At 38.5% G+C, this 19,063-nt stretch overlaps 6 protein-coding genes and 1 non-coding gene across 7 annotated transcripts; 3 read left to right on the top strand and 4 right to left on the bottom strand.

Moving 5' to 3' along the window:
- The first annotated feature begins 2,344 nt into the window (after positions 1-2,344).
- On the top strand, positions 2,345-2,872 carry LOC101295846 (disease resistance response protein 206-like). Its single transcript, XM_004305941.1, has one exon. The coding sequence runs from the start codon at positions 2,345-2,347 to the stop codon at positions 2,870-2,872; it is 528 nt and encodes a 175-aa protein (XP_004305989.1).
- A 1,224-nt stretch (positions 2,873-4,096) lies between these two features.
- Positions 4,097-4,570, top strand: LOC101295553 (disease resistance response protein 206-like). Its single transcript, XM_004305940.1, has one exon. The coding sequence runs from the start codon at positions 4,097-4,099 to the stop codon at positions 4,568-4,570; it is 474 nt and encodes a 157-aa protein (XP_004305988.1).
- Positions 4,571-5,319: 749 nt separating this feature from the next.
- On the bottom strand, positions 5,320-6,309 carry LOC101295261 (glycine-rich RNA-binding protein 2, mitochondrial-like). The gene is made up of 4 exons (XM_004305939.1): positions 6,177-6,309; positions 6,027-6,095; positions 5,762-5,868; positions 5,320-5,672 (listed from the first exon to the last, which is right to left on the bottom strand). Exons 1-4 carry the CDS (start codon positions 6,307-6,309, stop codon positions 5,562-5,564), a joined length of 420 nt encoding a protein of 139 aa, XP_004305987.1. The 3' UTR covers positions 5,320-5,561.
- A 513-nt stretch (positions 6,310-6,822) lies between these two features.
- On the bottom strand, positions 6,823-10,992 carry LOC101294972 (pyrophosphate--fructose 6-phosphate 1-phosphotransferase subunit beta-like). The gene is made up of 16 exons (XM_004305938.1): positions 10,827-10,992; positions 10,575-10,739; positions 10,354-10,475; positions 10,179-10,232; positions 9,925-10,031; positions 9,696-9,801; positions 9,106-9,169; positions 8,563-8,651; positions 8,314-8,445; positions 8,042-8,212; positions 7,845-7,960; positions 7,604-7,715; positions 7,394-7,478; positions 7,237-7,281; positions 7,006-7,074; positions 6,823-6,893 (listed from the first exon to the last, which is right to left on the bottom strand). The coding sequence occupies exons 1-16, from the start codon at positions 10,990-10,992 to the stop codon at positions 6,823-6,825; spliced, it is 1,674 nt and encodes a 557-aa protein (XP_004305986.1).
- Positions 10,993-11,761: 769 nt separating this feature from the next.
- TRNAH-GUG lies at positions 11,762-11,833 on the bottom strand. The gene has a single exon. It is a non-coding gene; the product is annotated as a tRNA-His (tRNA).
- A 103-nt stretch (positions 11,834-11,936) lies between these two features.
- On the top strand, positions 11,937-13,481 carry LOC101304309 (50S ribosomal protein L30-like). The gene is made up of 3 exons (XM_004304047.1): positions 11,937-12,004; positions 12,693-12,900; positions 12,991-13,481. The coding sequence occupies exons 2-3, from the start codon at positions 12,709-12,711 to the stop codon at positions 13,123-13,125; spliced, it is 327 nt and encodes a 108-aa protein (XP_004304095.1). The 5' UTR covers positions 11,937-12,004; positions 12,693-12,708; the 3' UTR covers positions 13,126-13,481.
- On the bottom strand, positions 13,429-16,001 carry LOC101304020 (nitrate transporter 1.3-like). The gene is made up of 5 exons (XM_004304046.1): positions 15,827-16,001; positions 15,624-15,747; positions 15,313-15,530; positions 14,605-15,140; positions 13,429-14,524 (listed from the first exon to the last, which is right to left on the bottom strand). Exons 1-5 carry the CDS (start codon positions 15,827-15,829, stop codon positions 13,636-13,638), a joined length of 1,770 nt encoding a protein of 589 aa, XP_004304094.1. The 5' UTR covers positions 15,830-16,001; the 3' UTR covers positions 13,429-13,635.
- Positions 16,002-19,063: the final 3,062 nt, after the last annotated feature.

Below are 19,063 nucleotides of genomic sequence, written 5' to 3'. Positions count from 1 at the left end.
TGAACATGTCTGAGTGATCTAATTCTACATGTCTGGATTTTGATTTAGTAATCTGACTACTTGGAATTGAATTTACTGAATTTACTCCTAAAATTTTCAAAAGCGATCGATTACGTACTGAATTAAGTAATTAAGAATTGTAAGGAGTAACACAATAGAGAATGATCAGCTATTCAGCACAGAAAGATTCTTATATAAGTAATTAGAAACTAGGGACACATGAATTATATCCAGGTAATCATACTAGGATCACATGAACCATAGTTTAGGTGTTCTGCAGCATTTGTGCAACCAAGCTAGCTAGACATCTCTTGATCTGATATATGCTAAGATTGATATCAAATGTTTTCAGTCTTTCTGATCTTCTAATATCTAGTGCGTGGAGACCTCTCGATCGATCAAACGCTCACGCTCCTTAAGGGTGTCTTAGATACTCAGATATGAGTACCTTCAAGTTTGGATTGAGCATGAGCCATAATGATTATCCAATGTGATCTAAACATCTCAGTTGCTTAATTTATGCAATTTCTTCTTCTCTAAAGATCTAAACAAGCTTGTCACGTTCTGATCAGTAATCACAGATTTAAAGTCAGCGCTCCTTGTATTATTATAGATCAAGAACATGTCAAAGATCCTCAGCGATTACGCTAAGCTTAATTTAAAGGAACTCATGGTAAGCATGGCTTTTTGATTAATATCTGTTTGTTCATGGTATATCTAAAACAGATCGAAGCCAGAACCCAGCACACTATTGCAACAGTTCATTTCCTTTCTCCAAGCCAATTGAACTCCTCGTCTTCCTTGCGTTGCTAGCCTCACCGCCATAACTATATCCCCACTGCTCATTTTGCTTCTGAGTACTACTGTTTTAACCATGGCCAGTAGTAGTACTCATACTGATCAGTTAAAAGAAACCCAACTGTCTATGTACTTAGTACTTACACGACTTCGCCGCCGGTCCAAATATCACGGATATACCAATTGCAGGCATTCCCGGAAAGCTTTGGAGGTATGATCAATTTGGAACAGTTTACTTCAACGACGACCCAATAACCAAAGGACCAAGCCGTAATTCAGAAGTAGTTGGCCGAGCACAGGGTTCTGCAATAACAGTATCACTAGACGGACGTAACGTCCTATCTCTTATGTCGATTGTGTTCACAAACAAGAAGTACAATGGCAGCACTATTGAGATACAAGGCAACTATAAGCAATTTGAGCCGAGTACAGAGGTTCCTGTGGTTTCAGGTACAGGGAAGTTTCGGTTTGCAAGGGGATATTCTATTTTTGGAACTTATTTCTTCGACATTCCAAGTGGCTACTCTATTATACGCTGCAATATTACTGTGCAACACTATTAATCATTATTAAAAAGTTTAGCTACTAGATGATTGCTTTTAGTTCTGAAATTTGTCGCATAAATGACGAACGGATCAATGTTCTATTTTATGGAGTTGTAGTCTTTTACCATTTGCTTGATAAATGCTTGTAAGTTGATATCAAATATTTTATGTATGGTGAAGATGTAGGTACCCAAATAAAGACCCTAGAATAATTCTATTTCAAATTTGGAATAAGATACCATATGATACATTTTTTTTTTCGATGAGTAGATCTCATATGATACATTGATATTTGTAAATTTGATTCATATATATATATATAAATATATACAAATATCTCGTGATCAGTTTGGTGGTACATGTATAGTTTAATATTCATTAGTTTAATTTCTATTGAATAGATAGATTATATTTTAGGACACGGATCGAATGTATTGGCCATATAAATCCAATCCAATCAAAACATTAATCAGTACTGTATTTTATTTTTTAGTAGTTTAATATCAAATATGATTGTTCTTAATTATGTTGAATATATTGGGTGGACGTACAATTCTTATATTAAGTAAAATAGAACGTCAAGTTCTTGATTGGAGGGGTAGCTTGATGAAGGGGTAACCGCAGCTGTTCCGCCTGGATATAAAACTCACACTTAATTGGAAGTTCAAATAACAAATAAAGATTTCGTACGTTCAAGAGTTGTATTATAAACCTGGTCTTCCCAGGAAATGTATTATAACCTGGGTCTTTTCACACAGTCCAAAAGAAATGACACTTTCCAGATGAGATCCACTTTTGTAGAGCAATTTTGAATTAAACGTTCTAATCAAGTAGGCTCCCTGAGCTTAAATTATAGGAACGCAGGGTAGGCATATGGATTATTAATACATCTTTGTTCATGGAATCATGGTATAAAACAGAAGCCAAAATCCACATAAGAAGCAAACAATTACAACAGTTTATATTTACTTCCTACAAGCCAATTAAGCCTCACCCTGATCATGGCATTAGCAATATCTCCACTGCTCATTCTGGTTCTGAGTACTACTGTGTTAGCCATGGCCAGTACTCATCATGAGTTCAAAGAAACCAAAATGTCTATGTACATGCACGACTTCACCGCCGGTCCAAATATCACGGATATACCAGTTGCTGGTATTGCCGGAAAGCTTTGGGTGTTCAATCAGTTTGGCACAATTTATGTCAACGACGACTCCTTAACCGAAGGTCCGAGCCGGAATTCTACAGCAGTTGGCCGAGCACAGGGTTTTGCTGTAACAGCATCACTAGACGGACGTAACGCTCTATCTCTTATTTCATTTGTGTTCACAAACAAGAAGTACAATGGCAGCACTATTGAGGTACAAGGTTGTTATAAACAATATGAGCGGAGTACAGAGGTGCCTGTGGTTTCAGGTACTGGTAAATTTCGGTTTGCAAGGGGATATGTTATCTTTGAAACTTATTTCTTCGACATTCCAAGTGGCTACTCTATTATACGCTGCAATATTACTGTGCAACACTATTAGACATTAACAAGTCGCCAACATAATGGCTTTTAGTTCTGAGATCTGTTGAATAAATGATGAACATTATATTGCGGTCTAGACATTTCCCATTAGCTTGATAAATGCTGTAGGTTTGGAGTTTAATAATGTATGGTGAAGGTAGACGTATCCAAATAAAGACTCTAGAATGGTTCTATGTTAAATTTGGAGTAGAACTCAGATCTCATATGACACATTGATACTTGAGCTATCACGAAATGCGCTATTTGGTACCTACAAACTATTTGGGGAACAATAGTGTTCCATGGTCACTTAGTGACCAAAGAAATCATGATCAATCACCGTTAAATGTAAATCCAAAGATGGAAAACAAAACAACTTACATTTAAAATAATATTTCCCACGATTGATTTGGGGAATCTGGTGATGCATGTATAAAGTTTGCAAGTATGTATTGAAAGGATGAGAGTTCTTGTTGAGGATTAGTTGAGAACTTTCCTCTTTAATGGTGTATTACACCCACTTTACAATCACAATTTTTCATCTCAACCGTTCAGTTTTTAGGTTTACATAAGTAGATCACTTATACAAATTTTCAGTAAAATTGGTGATCGTTAAGTATTAATTCAAACTATATCAAATTAATGGACGATCCAAGTATGTCAAACAAGAGCCGTTCAGGTTTATAATTGGTAAATCATATTTATGAGTGCCTTAACGATTTTCAATTTGGATGAAAACTTGTAGGGATGATTTACTCATATATATCTACAAACTAGACTGCCGAGATGTGAATATGTAATCGAAAAGAGGGTGAAATGAAGAAGTCCTCAACAAAAAGGTCCTCATTAGAACCTCTCCCTGGATAATGCAGACCTTAGCTTCCTCCTCAAGAATTAAAAATGAGGATAGATTATAGTCAACTGGCCATTATTGCTCAACCTGGATATAAAACTCACGTAGGAAACCCAGAAGGACGGAGAGCTCCAGCAACATGGCCAGTGGCCATGTTCTAAATCATGCACCGGATTGAAGTCAGCGCTTAACGATTATGCTGAGCTTAACTCATAAATGGCATGTTATAAAATAGAAGCCAGAACCCAAGTGAGAAGCACACAACCAACAGCATTCATTTGCTCATTTCTACAAGCCAAGCTCCTCATCTTCCTTGCTAGCCTCACCTCCATTATGGCATTAACCATATCCCCACTGCTCATTTTGGTTCTGAGTACTACTGTTTTAGCCATGGCCAGTAGTACTCATCATGAGTTGAAAGAAACCAAAATGTCTATGTACATGCACGACTTCAGCGCCGGTCCAAACATCACGGATATACCAGTTGCTGGTATTGCCGGAAAGCTTTGGGTGTTTAACCAATTTGGCACAGTTTACGTCGTTGACGACTCCTTAACCGAAGGCCCGAGCCGTAATTCGACAGTAGTTGGCCGAGCACAGGGTATTGTTGTAACAGCATCACTAGACGGACGTAACGCCCTAGTTTTGCTGTCGATTGTGTTCACAAACAAAAAGTACAATGGCAGCACTATTGAGATTCAAGGAAACAGTAAGCAATTTGAGCCGATAAGAGAGGTGGCTGTGGTTTCTGGTACTGGTAAGTTTCGGTTTGCTAGAGGGTATGCTACGTTTGAAACTTACTTCGTCGACCAGCCAACTGATTACGCTGTTATACGCTCCAATATTACAGTGCAACACTATTAGACAATTACTAGACTACAAAATGATGTTATTCAGTTCTGAAATTAGTCGGATAAATAACGACAGAATGTCCTATGATATAGACTTGTAGTCATTTACCAATTGCTTGATTGTGTGTTTATGCAAGTGTTAATTTCGATTGTTATATTGTATGGTGACTGTGGACGAATCCAAATACAGACTCTAGAATGGTTCTGTTTCAAATTTCCAGAGTTGCAGAAGATTTAGGATTCAAGTATAATATAAACTAAGACCTCATAACCATAAAAATGAATGAGAGCATACATTATTAGAGGAGAAGTGTATCACAAAGACTAATTTCCTCAATGGTGTCTACAGAAAAAGCTTGCCGTGTTCCTTCCAAATGAGTAACTTCACATATTCTAACATAGAAACCAGCCGATAAATCCACATGTATTTTTATAATCCAAGACAGATGCTTAACAGACTGAAAACAATGGTATCAACTTGATAAGGTTAATCGACATTTCCAGTTACATGTCGTTCTTGTAAACAGAAACTAGACATAAGAGTTAACGTGTTTATGCAAGGAGAGGGGATTGTGCTTGTGGGTGAATTGATGTACATTTAGGCCGCCTTTGCTGTCTAAGACTGAGTTTTGGAGAGATATGCAATACTCGTTAAATTCAGGATGTATTGAAGAAAGAAATGGAAGCCAAATTCCAACTTTTCTAAGCTGAAAAGGCGTTCATATAACACTAAAAAAAGTTTCCTCATGAACTAATCCATCTTCTTCCAACTTGAACAAATTTTAGAACTTGACCTTTCGTTTCTTCCTTCAAACTTCGTAAGTTAACCTGACTTGAGTTTTCAACAAAACATTGCATATTCAAGCTCTACTCACAGAGATGCTAAGACTATAAGATGACTTCCTTTGAAGAAACTCTACAATGACACAATTTGTAGTTTTAACACCTAAGAATAGTTTTTGTCTGTAATCTGTTACAGGTAACATATTACCATATGATCTCACCTATGAGCGATTACCACCGTCTCCAATGCCTGGAAGGCGAGGAACAACTACATGCCCTCCCCGAACTCTTTCAAGAGCAAAACTTATCCTCAGCGGCCGACCCATCAAAGCCTGCGAACAAAGGTACCTCATTCAGAATAAATTTCCAAACAGAAAACTTTAATATCTGGACAAAAAAACTTCGAAGTGCAGGGACTCACCTTTCCATCCATAGCATCTTTTGCAGACTTGGCATCATCTTCTCTGGAGAAATTAACAAATCCAAAGCCTCTAGACCTGCCTGAGTCCTTGTCATACACTATAGTCACTACAATACAGACATGCACGATTACATTATATGAGATTGTATATCAATGTGGTGAAACTAAGTTCATTCAGGCATTTTGTCGAACACATGGATGGCAAAAATGAATAACAAGTTAATGGGTGACTCCAGAGTTAGTTAGATAAAGTGAGGGACTTCACCTTCAGTGACCTCTCCATAGGAAGAGAAAGCCTCTTTCAGGGACTTCTCGTCCAACGACCATGACAAGCCTGCAAGACCCCAAAACCCATGTCAGTACATTACACAAGAAAAGTTGAGGTCTTTCAACTTGTTTGAAACTTAACGCAGACCTCCGACGAAGAGCTTATTGTTCGGTGAGGAAGATGAAGACGAGAAGCATCGCTTAAGTAAACTTGGGTTGTGATTTGCTGCTGGTGTTGATGCTCTTCTTGCAAGGAACGTTAACAAAGTGTTGTTTCGCATTGTGACTCCTTTCAGGGGTTTAGGGGTTTGGCTATTTAAGTATTTAGTATGTCGTAGAGTCTTAAACCCACAGTTGGCTGGCAAATATTTTTGTAGCAAAGCTTAAACATTTTGAAATTTTCAGTGTGTTATACTTTTTCTTGGTTTATGTTGCTGATATGGTCACAATTTATGCAAAGATCAAAACTTTGCAAATCATAGAACAGCTTGAACAGAAATTTATTGCTCTTCCTACTAATGAGGGCTCGAAAACATCATCGATATGAAGCCAACCGAAACAGCTAAAAAGCCTAAAACTACATTTGCAGGTGACTAATCTACTCAATAACTATAAGTCATATAGATCCTTCTTATTCCATTGCTGACCAAAGAAAATTTGCATATTCATATCAATGGAGGGTATTCCAAATCAGCCGGATGAGCACTATCAATTGTAAACCTTGACTTTAATTTTTATTGGACAGAACAAAACTGAATCTTGATCATGCTCGTCGATGCGTATACTTCCTGCGCTTATGCTCCAAGTTCCAACAGCAGAGTGTTGTTGATAGCGGTTGATCTTGGTCCAAGGAATTGAATGGGACCTGATCAAAAGTGAAAATGGCCATTTATAACAACATCAACAAGCAAGTGCATCAACCTCCATCACAAAATAGACCACCATAGCCAAGGCAAGGAATAAAGCTTATAACACACCTGGGTTAACATAGTGATTCTTAAGAGCCCACTCATCCCGCAAAGATGCAAACTTTTTGAATGGTGCACCTGATATTTCACCATGAAAGAAAGAAAGAGGTTCAAGCACAGCACTGTTTTACTATTGCAGCACGTATAGTGGCTACTGCAGACAATTCTAGCAGGACACCTCTACGATATATCATTTTATTGTAGAGGCAATAAGACACTAAATGCTAGGACAGATATTACCTTCAAGTTCTACCATTGCCTTCTTAATCACAGGCTTGAACTTCCCTGCAAAGTTCAAACATTCATAACTTAGAAAGTGCAAGCTAGGTCAAGTAAGAATAGCAAGGAAGAGTAGCTGGCCTAAGTGACATGGTGTAGATGCAAAGGGTGACGTTACCATGTCTGCGCTCCACATCCATTAAAGAAGTCAATGCAGTTCCACCAACTGTCCATTGTTCAACTGGAGCGCCCAAATTTCCCACCTGGATATAAAACTCACTTTAGTAAAACACTTGCAAGCTCAAAGAATCAGATTTGATGAACCGAGAGAAATATTGAATAGTGAATGAGGATTTAGCACAAAAGTTGCATGAAAATAACATCTTACAGAGGAAATCAACCCGGTCTTTCCAGAATGAAGGAGAGCTCCAGCACCATAACCCAATGCATAGCAGTAGTTTGCATCAAAGTTTGTAGGCAAACCGCATCTACCTTCATAACTGCAAAGTGAAAATAAAGTACCATATAATGTCTAATACCAGGACCTAAAAATGCATCGATAGGCCAATTGTCTCCTTTACTAAAAATGATCATAGCCATAATGAACAGATGAACAAAGATGTTGGTACCCAAAGAAATGGCACTGTCCTGAGAAGTTCCGCTTATATTTACCCTCCTCCTTCCGTTTGGCCAATTCAGTGTCTACCATTTGAACGAGCATTTTTTCTGTCTCTATTTTGGCAACCTGAATGTTTAACATAGTGTAAGAATTAACAAATACGATCCAAAAAGTCAAAAAGTCACATGACAACTAAAATATATGTACCTGCACATTTCCATGTGGATCTCTTTCAAGCAATAGTTGCTCTTGAATTGCTTGAGGTAGAAACTCAAAAAGTTTATGAGATTGAGGCTGAAGTTTCTTTTTCCACTCCCCTGCTTCATCAACAGCACCATGAGCTAAGATTTCATTAAGCTCTGCAATTAGTTGCTGTACCTGCAAGTGAAAAAGAAAAAAAGAGGGAACTTTAAGAAATGCAGAACACCCAAAAATAATTAAAATGGATGAAGTTGGTTAGCGGTGCTACAACATCATACCTCGGGAATGAAATCAATCAGGCCTTCTGGTATAAGTACAAGACCATAGTTATAACCCTGTTCTGCACGTTTGCAGACTATATCTGTTATATAGTCTGTGACATTCTTAAGAGTCTGCTTCTTGGCAGCAACCTGCAGCCAAAACAAGAGGTCATGTCACAGAAGTTAATATATGCAATATACATACTTGTGTGTAGAGGGCTCTTCCACCAGTCCCCTTAGTGGAAGAAAAAGGATAAGATAAGATACCTCCTCCCCAATAATCGTAATGTTTGGGTGAGTCTCCAGAGCACACTCCAATGTTATATGAGAAGCTGCACGCCCCATAAGCCTTACAACTGCATGTGTTGATAGACAAGAGGAAGATCAAGAATAGACGCTAATGGTGAAAGACTCAAACTTCATATCAGGGGGCTCTTTAAGTTAAAGAGATCAGGTAGTGCAAGTGCAATAGAGTCCATGCTTCCAAATAAAACCAATATTCTGTTAAGTAATCCAGATAGATGGTTTAAGTATTTAACTAAAGAACGGTACTTTTTGTGATAATTTTCCTCAATTATTAGCAATGGCTTACTAATGAAAGTAGAACTAGAAAACGTCAAAACTTTCAAAATAGGCCGGGAGATAGGGAAGCCTTCTTGCAATTTTGATGCAATGAACTTACAACTGGGTTACTTAAATGTTGACTATCAAGTATCAAGTATCAAGTACCTTTCCTGATACCCTTAATCTATCAGAACATACATGTAGATTGAAAACCCTAAAATAAGGTTTTACAACTAGAGTACTTACAATGATAGTACTTCCCAGTTGAACGAGCATCTGTCATCAGGTTACCGATCATTTCCGAATATATCTGCATGTTTAGAGAAAGGGAAGATCATCACTGAGTAATCCAAATTCAAAAGTAAAGATCAGTTCTTCACATAATGTCAAACAGATATTCACGGATGCTAGATTATTTAGGAATGTAAATCATTCTACACTATTATCCATATTTGAAGACTCTTAAAACATAGATAACATGCGCTCAAAGTACAAGAATTCCGAGAGATGAAAGAAACAAAACAAAAAGACTAATGTGACTCCCACAATTATTTGAGGAAGGACTAATGGGATGGAGTTAGTTTCTGTTAGCTGTTATCCTGTATTGCTCGCCAAATGCAATGCCAATGTTCTGCACACAACTGCCATGAGCCCATGAGTGCAATCACACAATGCTAAAACACATTCCAAAAGGATAAGCGTGGAAGACATGCATGGCATGAATTGAGATAACTAATAATGCAAAACAGGGAATAAATTTGGATTTGTATTACATTCCCAATGTCAGAACTCCGTTACAAATAGTGAAACATGACAACAGAGATCATACGAATTACCCTGCATGCTGTGTCGAATCCAAAACTTGTAGGCACCTCTTTGCATTTCAGATCACCATCAATGGTTTTTGGACATCCAATAACCCGTGTCTTCAAATTTCTACCCCTATCATATTAAAAAGATAAAGATGATTCTACACGACTGCGTAAGCTTAAGCATAGCTGCATAATCTCTTGAAACCTAGGGCATTGCACACAGACAAGTCACAGAAACATAATTCATATATACCTGAAGTTCTCAGCAAGAAGACAAGCATTAGTATTTGAGTCATCCCCGCCAATGACCACAAGCCCATCTAAATCAAGCTTACTCGCCGTATCTGCAGCTTGCTGAAACTGGAATGCACATACTCAAAATTCAGTTACCATATAACTACAGTATAACGGGCAAATTATAAAAAATAAAAATAAAAATAAAAATAAAAATAAAAATGTCATGAATTTGCTAAACATGTGAAAGATATGCTGGTGAAATCAAGTAACCTGTTCAGGAGTTTCAATCTTGTCTCTGCCACTAGCAATCATGTCAAAGCCACCCTGTCAAAATAGTCCAACAAATTAACAGAGTACAGAAAGAACAATCTACTTGGCAAACATTTCTTGCAACACAAGAAACAAACTAAACACAAAATTGATGGAGAAATCCAAACAAAGATACCTGATTTCTATATGGATAGACATATTCTGTCGACAATTCGACATACTTTCCCTTCATCACTCCAGCCGGACCACCCCTAAATCCATACATTATGCTTCCAGTAGTACGCTGCTGCAAATAATCTAACACAAACATAGTTGGAAAAAAAATATATATACAAATCTTAAAAGAAAAACGCCAGAATTATAAAGTGAAATAAGAAGCAGAAGATGAGGCCTCACCGAAAATGCCAGAAATCACATTGTGTCCACCGGGTGCTTGTCCACCGGAGAGAACAACTCCGATCTTCAGACTCTTATCCTTTGATAGAGCCGACGAGGCGTCACCGGCCTTTAGCGACGCCGAGGGCTGCCCGAATAGGTTAGGGAACAACTTGGCAATCTCATCTGCAATAATTGATCAGTTGAATAACAGTAGTAATATATGAAACAATCATGAGAATATGTGACGTTATTGATGAACAGTTTTGTGACCTGGATTTCCGGTAGCGGAGCTTTTAGGGCCGTCGACGACGGAGAAGGGGCCTTTGAGGACGGAGGGGAGGGGAAGCAGAACGTCGAGACGGCTGGTCTGGACCTCGCTGTAGACGGAGGCGCAGCGGCCGGGGACGGCCTTGGCAGTGGCGGTGGAGGAGGACATGGTCACCTTTGAGGGAGTGGTTTTGTGTGAGAGAGAAGAAGAGTGGAGGGGTAGACAAAAGAGGCAGAATGTGTGTGTGGAGTGGCGGTTTTGGCTTTTTGAAGCGGAGAGTTCGTTGCGGGATCCGGCAAGTCAGGGTCTGGTCCTTTATTAGTTACCTCTTTCGGTTCAAAACTTGATACCTAGTTTATATATGGAGTGGGGGGGAAGAATGTGTGTGTGGAGTTTCTGAGATGGTGTAGTGTCACGACATGAAACTCTTATGTCTAGCGCTCGGAGTCTTAACTTTCAAATTCATCGAGTTGTTAGGTAGTTTGAAATTCTTGCATACACAAGTGTAATTGTAAGTATAAGTATATAGTGCAATCTTAGTCAAATAAATATATAGACCACTATGTATATGATATTGTTTGTTCAAAACAAAACAAGAAACCTACAATTGTTTTTTTATCAAAAAAGTTCTTTCCTTTTGTTATACATTCCTATCCTATTACATTTCGTACACTGAAAACTCTGTTGTTGTAGAAATGAAACTTACATCTTAAGTATTAATCAAGATGAAGAAAAACAATGACAATATAAAAGGCTAAGATTATATCGTGTACTTTCACACCGTGTTACCGTGTTTTGAAGAGTTTTCACATTTTAGTATAGTCAAGGCCTTATTTTTGCCTTCGGCGATTGGTCACTATCTTTCTAATAGTTTACTGATTGCAACAAAAAAAAAAAAAATAATAAATAAAAAAAAAATAAAAGCAAAAAACATTGGTGTGGCTGCTGGGATTCGAGCCCAGGTCTCCACGGCCACAACGTGGAATTCTCACCACTAAACTACAGCCACTAGTTGATGTTACGTACAAGTTTAATAATAATAAAAACAAAGAGAGTAGAGGTTGGGCTTGGTCCGTATGAGCCCAAAGGCGAGGCTCAGAAACACTGCGACATCCTTCACCCCTCATTCTCTAGTTTCTTCACTCAAACAAGCCTCGAGCCCTCGCCGCCGTTATCACAGGTACACACCTCCCTCCGCCGCTAATCTCTCATCGTCTTAGTTATTCAATCAACGTAACTAATTCTTCACTGCGTTTAGTTCTCCTCCATCTTATCAGTTTCAAAGTAACGATTTTTCGTGTTGATGAACTTAGAAAGATTACTTATTTAGGTAAAAGAATTGATCTTGATATGATTCAGCTCAGGCTTCGTGTTTGTGTTTTTTTTGGATTAATCAATTTGTAGGGAATTCAGCTCACTCATGTTTTCGATTCCTGGTTTTGTTACTATGGTGAAAATGAAGAGATTTTAGTGAACTTGGATGCCATTGAGTTATGGCCTCTTGTTGGTTTGCCTATTATTTCTCTCCATGGGTTCTACCAAAACCCTTAGGCTGAGGGTTTTCGATAGTTATTTGCTTTACAGAGAAGAATATCTTGTTCGGCGCTGTTTGCGATGATTTATTGGTTAGCAGTTGTTTGGAAATGGAACCAAGGCATACATTACCTCTTCCCAATGTTGATGTTTGCCTTCTGTTTTACTAATGTTTGACATTCGTATTGTATGGAATAGAAAAGATATTCGATGCATTGACTTGAGAGCTTCCACTGCATTTTACATATACTTTGCGTGATCCCAAATTCTTTTGATTATTCTCCTTCTGTGGGTGTCGTATGTCTAATGCAGTTATATCATTTGTGGATGTGTAGGTTTGAAGGAGAAGAAATGAATGCGTTCAAGGCTTTTAAAACCAATGTTCCAATTGCATGGAGCCCTAATCTGTATATAACTTTGGTGAGGGGAATCCCAGGAACCAGGAGGCTTCACAGGCGCACTTTAGAGGCACTACGTCTTCGCAAATGCAACCGAACTGTCATGCGATGGAACACTCCTACTGTTAGGGGAATGATCCAACAGGTTTGATATAAGCTTATCGTGCAGGCATTTCTAGATTAGGTCATCTGGTCTATATAGTTGATGATTTGAGTATGCAATTTTTCTATACAGGTCAAGAGATTGGTTGTGGTTGAGACAGAAGAGATGTATAAAGCCCGAAAACAAAAGGATGCAGACCACCGAGCTCCTCGTCCCCCGTTGATTATAAATCACCTCCCTGCTTCTGCAAATGGTTCTTCTTCATAGCCTATGTAATTGATTAGAGGTCAGCTCTCGGTTTCTTAGATGTGGGACTCTTGGGTGAGGAGACAAACTCTCCTGTAGTGTATTTTGTTATAAGCTGCTACAGCTGGATCCAGTTGTTTATCAACTTTTATCTTTGGTCTTCTTTCTGAAATTTTGCACTGGTTCTGAACTAGGTCGAAAACATTAAAACAAGTAATCTTGCAATTAAATAGGCCTTCTATTTGCATATGCAATATATTTGAAGGTTTGATATGGTGAATGCCTGATTTTCAAACAAGCAAACTAGCAATTCATGCATCTGTTGTGTTGTAAATTTCTGTTTGGTTGAATAAAAATGTATTATTCCATTGCATTCTAATTACAAACAGAATTTAATTTCTTGTAATATAGAGTACAGTAAAACTAAATAATGAACTGTCTAACTATGATTGACAAGCATGGTACACACACTGCTTTCGATAGTTTTTTTAGGACCAATATCACGTAGTAGTCTTTAACTCCTTACACCTACTAGGGTCCCTCTTTTGCTTCAATTCTGATCTTCTCAATATCCTCTAGTATCATGTCATTAGAGTTCTTCATCTCTTTGCCACTGTCATCAGGATCATTGTACTGCTGGCCTTTGTATTGGTGTCTAGTAGCAAAGGCAAGGAAAACTAAGAAATTTATTGTTCCTAGAGCTGCAAGCAGCAAATAGAAGTTCTCTAGCCTTCCATTGTTCAAATCGCTTCGTAGCCAGCTCTTATGAGTCAGTTTATCCACCACGGTCACCAACAGACTGCTTACGTAGAACCCCATTGAGATGGTGCTTAAGAAGAGCCCTGTGCTCATAGACTTCATCCTGTCCGGTGCCTCTCTGATGAAAAATTCTAGTTGTCCTACATATACAAAAGCTTCCCCAGCACCCACTAGGAAGTATTGTGGAACAAGCCAAAAGGCACGTATTTTTGTGTTGTGGTCAACAGCCATTTCCCTTCTCTGTTTCTCTACTATTGCGGCAGCGATCATAGCAACCGTTGAAAAGACGAGTCCAATTCCAACTCTCTGAAGGCTTGTGAGACCTTGGGGACTCTTTGTGAGTTTTCGAGCAAGGGGGACGAAAAGTTTCTCATTTAGGGAGGTGAAGAGGAGAATGGTGATGAACAGAAAGGCTGAGAAGGAACCAGCAGGGATTTCAAAGGAACCTACTTTCCGGTTCATGAAGGTGGCTTCTTCAATGGTGAAGGTAGTCATTTGAGAATAGACCGTCCAAAAGAGAATACATGTTGACCAGATTGGCAAGAGCTTGAAAACCAGTTTCACCTCTTCAACTTGAGTCACTGTGGATACTACCCAAGGGTTGCTTCTATTTTCACCACTAGCAGCTAATTCATCTAGTATTGCAGCTTTGTCGAGGCACCTATCGTAGGAAGAATAAAGATTAGTGAAAGGATAAAGGAGATACCCTCATGAACGCAATCGCTTTATATGTGAACTTACTTGAATCTCTGTGTGTGTGGAATCTTGGCTTCTTCGTATTGATTCAGAAGGCTTGGATGAGAAGGATAAGGATGAGTCCTCTTCTTCCATGCTAAAAATATCACCCTCCAGATCATTGTTAAAGGGCTGCCTCGAGGCTTCTTGTATCGATAGAATGGCGTTCCCAAGAGTAACACAATGAGTGCGATCACCACTGTCCCTGCTGATATTCCATAACCCAATCCTCGGCCAATATTGTCTTGTATATACACCAGCACAATCACAGCAAATAGAGAACCGACGCTGATGCCAAAGTAGAACCTGTTGAAGAAAAAGATCATGGACTTCTCTTCCTTTGGGTCTGAGGAATCAAATTGGTCAGAGCCAAAACCTGAGACGTTGGATTTTATTCCACCACCACCTAGTGCTGTCATGTATAAAGCCGCATAGAGCAGGGCTAATTGGCTGCCTGTGGCCTCGACGCATTCTTGGTTGCCTTTGCACGCAGGGGGTCTCATACTCGGAATGGATGTGGCGATTGTTAACAAAGTTATCCCCTGAAGGAAGAAAACTCAGTATAAATGGACTTGGCATGAAAATTTATCTTGCTGGATTGTGAATCAAAACCGTTGATTGTGTGAAATCGTGTTAGAAAGTAAACACAGCTTAGCAAGATGTAAGATGCCAGACCAGATCATTACTTTGAACTTTGTAATAGGAAAGACTTACCAGAGCAGTTATGGCTGCAGAGAGTAGTACAGTCAGGTAGCGTCCGAGTTTAGCATCTGCAACGAAACCACCAAGAAGGCCAAGGAGATTCAAAGTGCCCATGAAATTGGTGACTACGGTTGCAGACTTTGCTGAAGTTAAATGCAAATTGCCAACCAAGTAAGTCACTAAATTCATAGATATGCCCATCACACAGATCCTCTCAGAGAGCTCAGTTACTGCAGCATATTAGTTCAAGAATTTGAAACCGGTTAGTAGACATACATGGTATTAGGGAAAGAGAGTACTCATGTTCAGCATTATTAAATCACCTAAGATAAGCCCTGCAGCAAGCCATCCACCAGTTCTGGACTTGTCGATAGGGTTTCCTCGAAAATCCACCATACTCCCATCATTTGCTGCACCATCTTTCTCACTGTTGCTCGACACCAGAACCTGTTAAAGTTCAGGAAACAATTTGTAAGAAACCAAACCGGACTTATTGAAATCTCGAGTTTCAGTAGTGACTATCTACCATTTTTCACCGGAGAGAGACCGATATGTGCTCCGTTCTTCTTCTCCTCGGTTAGGACTTCAGAGAGCAGCACTAGAATGACAATGTATAAATGATTGGGGGGGGGTTGGATAGATTTATACAGTACTGAATTGCTGCTAGGTTGTGATGGTCTCCACAATTTCTAGTGGTCAAGAGTAGCTGTGGTGCTAGCTACTACTGTATATTTAGACCATGTGGCATGTGAACACTTTCTGAAATCAAAGTGTGTGTTTTGTGGTTTTGGTGCTTGCAATCAAAAAATGGAAAGTGACACTCTTCATTCTCAGTTTTGGAGGTATCCCATTGATCATTTTCTGAAGACTGGAGTGAAAAAGAACAACACCTAAGCTGTATAACATTTAGGGACGGCAGATGTGGGACTGCTATGAGTGAACATTTGCCATACTATTGCCACAGTTGGCTTTTTATGGCCTTTCATCTCAGAATCTTTCCAAATTTTGTTGCTTGCAATTCTCAGTGAACAGGTTCATCAATGATGTCCCTCGTTCAACCTTTGGGTTTCTAAGACAATTCGTCACGGACTCATCAACTCCACTTTGTCATATATCATTTTAGTGGAACTTGCTAATAAACGTATTGTATTTTTGACTATTAACTCGAAATTTCCTATTTAATGATTAAGTTTTTCTAACTTTCAAAGTGATAAGGAAATTTATCACAACTCAAACGGCATTTATTTGTTCAATAGATGTTTAGGTGAATGTAGTCATTCCCAAGTGTAAGATCTTAAGTAGTGTGCACTCCCCTATCTCTTTCTAATCCCGTTTTGTTTTTTTTTCCTGAAAGAGGTTCGTTGTTGGTTATAAATAAATGGGAGAGCTTCCAATAAGGACCTTATAATAAGGATCAAGTGAGAACTTTCGAATGAACGGTTGGATGATATGCACATGAGAATTAGAAAATATCAATTAAAAGTCAAAACCTTGATCCAACCGTTTATTTGAAAGTCCTCACTTGGTCCTCATTATAAGTTCCTCGTTAAGAGCTCTCCCATAAATAAATAGAAGACACCAATATCATCAAATTAACTTGGATCACAAGTTTGCAGTTTGCCCTACCCGGCACACAGCTTGTATTGGGATTCAAATCGCATGCAACTTTTTAACGAATATATCTTCCCACTTTTCACCAAACTATAGCATTGCGTGGTGTTGATTAGAAACGTCTGGAAATGTTTGAATCTTTTTCGTGAGATTTGATCCGTCTATATCGTTAGGTTATATAAAACAAAACAAAAAAAGCACTGCAATAATAGGATCAAACTTTTTACTTTAGCAATAACAAGCTCAGCCTTGCAGCTACCGACCAGAATCGTGTAGGGGAGATGGAATATCTTGTTTTGCCCAGGTGGAACTCTATGGTGGGATCAATGTTGATCACTAGCTAGCCACTCTTCTATTCTCTGGATGATATCATTCACTGAATTATTGATTTATGGGGGCCATTTAGCTAATTATTATCACCAACTAAGCACCCATATATATTATTAATGCATGTCGATCAGTCGATCGCAAATGTTACTGTGAACTCTTCTGGGTGTGTATATGTTTAAACTATACTAGAACTTTTCTTTTCGTTTTTTTTTTATATGGACATAGGATCAGCCAAAACGGCTCATTCTCTAATGAATTTTATTTACAAAAAAAAAAAAAAAGACACAAAAGAAATGATAAGACATAAAACTAAACTTCTCAAAATAACCATATGAAAGAACAACAATGAAAACAATAAGAAATTGAACCTTAGCGAAAACGAAAATTATGAAGGCTCAAATAATCCCTTCAACAATGAAAACGAATAAGATCCGGGGACATGTCCCACCATGTCAAACCGTCTGAATTGATACCTAAGTTAGCTAGCACATCAACAGATTGGTTTCCTTCTCGATAAATGTGTGAAGAACGAAATTGCATCTAAGATATACGGTACAAATTAACAATTGTGCCACTTAATTCGAAGTTGTCAGGGTACTAAGTGAGGAGAATGAATAAATGAAAGGACAAGAGCTGAGTCAACTTCTAACCATATATGTTTCCAATCCCGCACCCTGACCAACTCAATATCCTTAATAACTGCTATAACTTTCGTTGCCACATAGCTTGGAATATTAAGATTAGAGCAAAAAACACCCATAATAGTACCTCTGTAATCTCTAAAGATTTCTCCATAGCACGCATGATCAGAAGAGCTACACCAATCACCATCTGTATTAATCTTTACCCAACCAATAAGTGGAGGGTGCCAATTAACTTCAACAATACGTTGAGCTCGTCGAGGCTTGCAGAGGACACGAAACTTTTTCAAAATAGTGAGGTCCAACACAGTATTGAACATGCAACCAGAAACAATTCTATTAGAGGAAGCAACTTGGCCAATAATTAATCTACAAGCAACACTGGTGCTAACTTGCATACCATCAAACTTATCCCGGTTCCGGAAATGCCAAATGCCCCATAATAAAGCCACAAATGCAGTAACCCACAGCTCACGTAACTGAGGACTACGACTTCTTCCCAAGCCCCAATGGAACCTCTCCAACCGAGGCCGTAAAAAAGCATAAGCTTCACGGAACAATGAAGCTAGAGTACATGGTAGCCTTTTAGTAGTGTCAGTAACACATAGTTTCACTGCAGAAGCTCTCCTATAGATATATATTATCAGCTAGGTCGAGTTTGGTTTGGTTGAATATGGCAGCCAATTATAATTCGGACTTTTGGGTTTTACATAGGAATAGGGAAAGGAAGAACCTGTGGTGTCTGTGGATAGCTGATAGCTCTATGATTGCTGATAAGCATGAAATTCATGTAAAAGATTTGCTCTTCTCTAATCCATTCAAGTGGAATGAGAGCTGTTCCTTGTAATCTTGAATTGTCCCAACAGAAGTTTTGGTCCCGGCTTTCATTTTCATAATCAACATGAAAAGTTAGAGAGAAAATGGAAAACGAATTCCTCATGTGTTATCTCTATCATCTACTCAATCCAAAAATGACATTACTTGAAAGGAATCCTCCACAAAATGCTAACGTTCATATCAACTATATAAATACATATCAAAATGCTAACGTTCATGCCAATTTTATTTAATAACCCCATCTGTCCTTTCCTTTTGGATTTTCAGCAGCTAAGTTTAAAAATATGCTCTGCATAAATCTGACTGAAGTTTAAGCCAACTTGAGATATCTCAGATGTATCAAT

The sequence above is a fragment of the Fragaria vesca genome, linkage group LG6, assembly GCF_000184155.1.
Source record: "Fragaria vesca subsp. vesca linkage group LG6, FraVesHawaii_1.0, whole genome shotgun sequence".
NCBI lineage: Eukaryota > Viridiplantae > Streptophyta > Magnoliopsida > Rosales > Rosaceae > Fragaria > Fragaria vesca.
The sequence above is the reverse complement of the archived record's forward strand: the minus strand, read 5'-3'. Positions and strand labels throughout refer to the sequence as shown.